The sequence below is a fragment of the Thalassophryne amazonica genome, chromosome 11, assembly GCF_902500255.1.
Source record: "Thalassophryne amazonica chromosome 11, fThaAma1.1, whole genome shotgun sequence".
In the NCBI taxonomy this organism is placed as follows: Eukaryota; Metazoa; Chordata; class Actinopteri; order Batrachoidiformes; family Batrachoididae; genus Thalassophryne; species Thalassophryne amazonica.
In genome coordinates, this window is record NC_047113.1 from 71,555,631 (window position 1) to 71,560,173 (window position 4,543).

Sequence of the window (4,543 nt, forward strand, 5' to 3'; positions counted from 1 at the left end):
TTTTACGCGCGATAAAATGTAAAAAGCGAACATTTGCAGCGGGTAAGATGCAGGTTTATGTTATAATCAAACCATTTGTGGATCTAAATTGTGATAATTTGGGTGTAAAGTGTACGTTTCCACAAAGTCTCACAATCTGTGGAGATTTTTTTTTTCTTTTTTAAGAGCTGCTGATCCAACTCCTCCGAGTTCAGACTGTTGTCATTGTTGTGTGATCTGACTCCTGTTTGTTGATTCCCGTGTTATTTCAAGCCCCAGTGCCCAGCCGAGGTCTTTGGCCGAGCGGGCAGACGTGGTTAATCTGACGGGGCATCTCGCCTTTATGTGTATTGGAGCGGCCCATTGTTGTCCTCTATAGATTAGCCGCACAAGTGCCTCACATAATCGAAATGCTATAGACAGACTGTCACTGCTGTGCACTCCACTAACAGACTACCAACACAAAGATTCAATAGCCAGCAGAATGATTTGAACAATATATTTACTTCCATTAAATAAAACACAATAGGGCTTTTTTTTTTTTTTTTTTTTTTTTTTTGATGTCTTGGAGAGGAAAACGTACCAAATAGTATACACAGAACAAAAACCAATTTTTTTTTTTTTCCGCTGCAGGAACATTTGATGCATCTTTTTTTTTAAATCCAGAATTGCTATTCTAAATCGATATTCACACAGACATTAATAATAAATTTATAATATGTTAGAAACACACAAGTGGTGCGTTTTAGTATTTACATTCCCTTTGTTTGCAAGCAAAACATGATTCCTTTAAGGATTTTTTTTCCTCACCCCCCCACACACACACATGCGTTGATAAATCGGACCTGGAGGATTATAACGCATTCGCCTCGACAAACAGGAGATGATAAATTCAAATATATACAGCTTTTAACGTCCAGAATCCATCAGAAAACCCTCAAGTTGAACAACAGTTTCGATGCTCGACTTAAAAACTCCCCGTTTGAGTTCTGAGTTCACCTGTTCATTTTTTTAGTGCTCTTTTTACCCCCTTTTTTGTGTAAAATGGAAAAAAAGCAGTAGTCTCTTGTTCTTGTGGCCGCCTGCGTTCACCCACAACACTGCAAAAAATGACCATCACAACACGCCACTCAAAATTACACTTCCTGTTTTATGGGGGGGGGGGGGGGGGGGGGTTTATTGTTGTTGTTTTTTTTTTTTTTTTACAAATGAGTGGCGACAACTTGAAAATAAAGTGAGGATGAAAACATCTGTCCGCGCGCCTTAAAGGTGAAATGACCTCGCCGCAGGTTCATCCATCCGGAGCAAAAAAAATAAAAAAAATAAAAAAATTACGCATCGGTGTGCGGCTCGTAGGACTTGCTGCGATGGGCGTTTTCTGCAGTGCAACAGGGTATTAAACCGGCCTGTCTACGGCGTACTGGCACGCGCTCAGATTCGTGGCCGGATTCTGCACACTGGCGTATCCGAAACTCGAGTGCTGCTTGGCTTTCAGTCTCAGGCTGGCCAGGCTGGAGTTACAAGTGTCCCGGTACACGTAAGGAGGAGTCGGTGGCGCGTAAGGGCAGGCCGGCGTGGGGACTCCCGAGTTGAGGGACGGGTTGCTAAGGTTGTTCAAGTTGTTGAGGCTGTTGAGGCTGGAGCCCGGCACGCCGGTAACCGCCGACGGCACCATGCTGGACGTCATGGAGGAGATGGAGTTGGGCGGCGAGAACATCGTCTGCGAGGATAAAGGATTGACGTTCATGGAGTTGAAGAAAGGGAAGCTTTTGGTGGATAAGGAGGCCGATGTCAGGCCCTTGGCAGCCCAGTTGTTGTACGTGTAGCCCGGGTACATGTCGTCATAAGGCTGCATGAGTCCGTTAAACTGCGGGCCGAAGCCGTTTTTGCACAGCTCGGCTTGCTGGTTCCTTTCTCTTTTCCTCCACTTGGCTCTTCGGTTTTTGAACCACACCTTAAAATAAATAAATAAATAAATAAATAAATAAATAAATAAATAAATAAACCGAGCAATTTAAAATGATTTCTTAATTTAATACACAAATTATTACAGTTTTCACTTTAAAAAAAAGCAGCGAAATCCCCAACTTCTCCACAACGTCACCTCTTCCAAACCAAAACACCAGATTGCCCCAAATTATCTAATCTGTTTGCTCAGAATCCCACGAGTGTTGGAGGATGTGTATTCCTCTACGCGCTCACCCAAACACGCTGACCGTAAAGACACAACGCCAGGGCGACAATCGCAAAATATCAGCTTTGCACCTCTTTCACACGAACAGGAGAACACGACTGGTATCTGTCGCTGACAAATGTCAAAAGCCTCAACTATTAACAACCTTATCAGTGCCTAATTACGACTGAAAGACGCGCGTGCCGTTTTTTAAATCATACCAAGAATAAACGTTTTAGAATAAACTATTTGAAATTCTCAGCAGAGTATTGTGATAGGATTAGGGTGATACTATCAAATATTATTTGAATAGGTTAGAATGTTGGAAATCAGCAGTATATTTAATTAAAGCCATGACTGTTTTCAAGCGTCTCACGTGAGATTTTATTGACATTTAACCCGTGCGTAACTCTTGGTTTGCGTGCGTAATTGGACAAAATTGGCACAAATGATCTAACATTCTACACACGGATTGTTTTCATTCTCCCAGTGGGGTGGGGGGGAAACTCACCCTGACCCGTGCCTCTGTGAGGTTGGTCCACACGGCTATCTCCTCCCTCGTGCTCATATCCGGGTAGCGGTTCCTCTGGAACGTAGCCTCCAGCTCCTGCAGCTGCTGGCTGGTGAAGTGAGTCCTCTGCCGCCGCTGCCGCTTCTTTTTAGAAGGGTCATCTGACGAGTCGTCGTTTTTATTTTGGATCTTCTCTTTCTCTGTTAACAGGAAAGAAATGTCACTCACCGGCGCAGCAGGCTTCGAGTTAAGGCCTTCGTGGGGCAATAAAAAAAACAAAACAAAACAAAAACAACAAAAAACACCAAAACACACGACTCCAGTTTGGGAAATGGATGAGACGCTCCCCCTGAAACGTGTAATTATTAATAAATAAATCAAGTGACACGTTTGAATCATAATTTAGAATTTAATTTATTGAAATATGAATTCATTTGGACACTTTGTACATCATTTACATATCAAACAACTTCTCGCGACTACATCAAACAAAAGTAATTATTACTAGTAATGTTATAGATGTAGTGTGAAAGCTAATATTATTGAAAAAAAATAATCAAGATTTAAAGTAAAATCCGACTCGTTCCTTGGCGGTTCTTACCGACAGATTCTGGACTGGACGTGTCCGACACTGTGTGCACATCTAATCGGTGTTTCGAGTCCAGAGTCCGCTGCAGCGGCTGTAAACTCGATGCCATCGCCAGAGCCGTGTGGTGAGCAGAGGCGAGTTTATTCCCTGTGAGGTGGTGATGGTTGTGGTGGTCCGGATTTAATGGATCCCTCATAGAGTTCATCGGTAACGGTGACAAAACCACAGGCTGTCAAAAGCAGATTCAGTTCCACTCAGCGCAAAAGAAGCGGGATTTTTCCCCTCTCTCTCTCTCTGTCTCTCTCCTTATACGGAATGTGCTCCAAACCTATACGCACAACAGTGCGCGTTTTGCTTAAAAATGCTTTAAAACGTGACTATTGCCATTTTTGCCGTCGGTGCTCAGCAGAGTGACAGCTCGGTGATATCCAGAGGCACACGCGCTCTCCACCACTCTGTTCATTTCAGCTGTTGCCTGCGCACTGCGCCCCTCTCCAGTCCTCCACGTGACCATATTGCGCCCGCCCATATTCCTTCTTGACAGGCACGTCCATGTGGAGATGACGGCGTGCCTGACCAACCGGAGCGAGCAGACACGAGATATATCAGTGTTTATGCCCCGGCTCTTATTTTCCTCTTCCAAATAAAAGCATGTAAAGAGAAACGGGACGCGGCGGTGCACCCGCGGCACTCCAAGGTGCTGTTGCGCAGCAGCCCAAGACCAAATAAAAATGAAAATAACACACTTTGGCCTCGTTTTATGAGATTGCGTCTAGCGGCCCAGTGAAACGAAGCAGTTCTGCTGGAGCTGAGCTGCTGCTGCAGATTCTGTCGCCGCAGTTTACTCAGGGACGCTGCGGATAAAACGAGTTACCGAGTGGATTGTATTGAAAGCTGCGTGGAAAAAAAAAATGCACATATCAAACACAGCGCAGCAAAGTGAACCCGTGAAAGGACACGCCGATCACAACTTCAAGAGACGGATGCGCCTTTTGCGCGTTTTTTTTTTTTGGTGGCAGACGCTAAGTGTAAAGGCGCACTTGTGTAGATGGCGCAGGCAGGAACGCGAGCAAACCAACGCAAATCCTCAGACCCAGCTTGAAAACTCCATCACATGAGCACCCAAAAAGGTGATAAAGTGAGCTAAACCCTCACCTACATCTCTGTGCTATACTCATACTTGTTGTCAAATGAGGCGATCCCCGTGACCTCTCATGAGTTAAGGTTCAAATATCCATCACATCACCCCGGCTGCAGTGCGCACTCACGCGTCCTGACAACAGATTACTTT

At 44.7% G+C, this 4,543-nt stretch overlaps 1 protein-coding gene across 1 annotated transcript; it reads right to left on the reverse strand.

Moving 5' to 3' along the window:
• Window positions 1-628: 628 nt before the first annotated feature.
• pitx2 (paired-like homeodomain 2) lies at window positions 629-4,169 on the reverse strand. Its single transcript, XM_034182132.1, has 3 exons — window positions 3,265-4,169; window positions 2,664-2,863; window positions 629-1,933 (listed from the first exon to the last, which is right to left on the reverse strand). The coding sequence occupies exons 1-3, from the start codon at window positions 3,455-3,457 to the stop codon at window positions 1,376-1,378; spliced, it is 951 nt and encodes a 316-aa protein (XP_034038023.1). The 5' UTR covers window positions 3,458-4,169; the 3' UTR covers window positions 629-1,375.
• Between the last annotated feature and the right edge of the window lie 374 nt (window positions 4,170-4,543).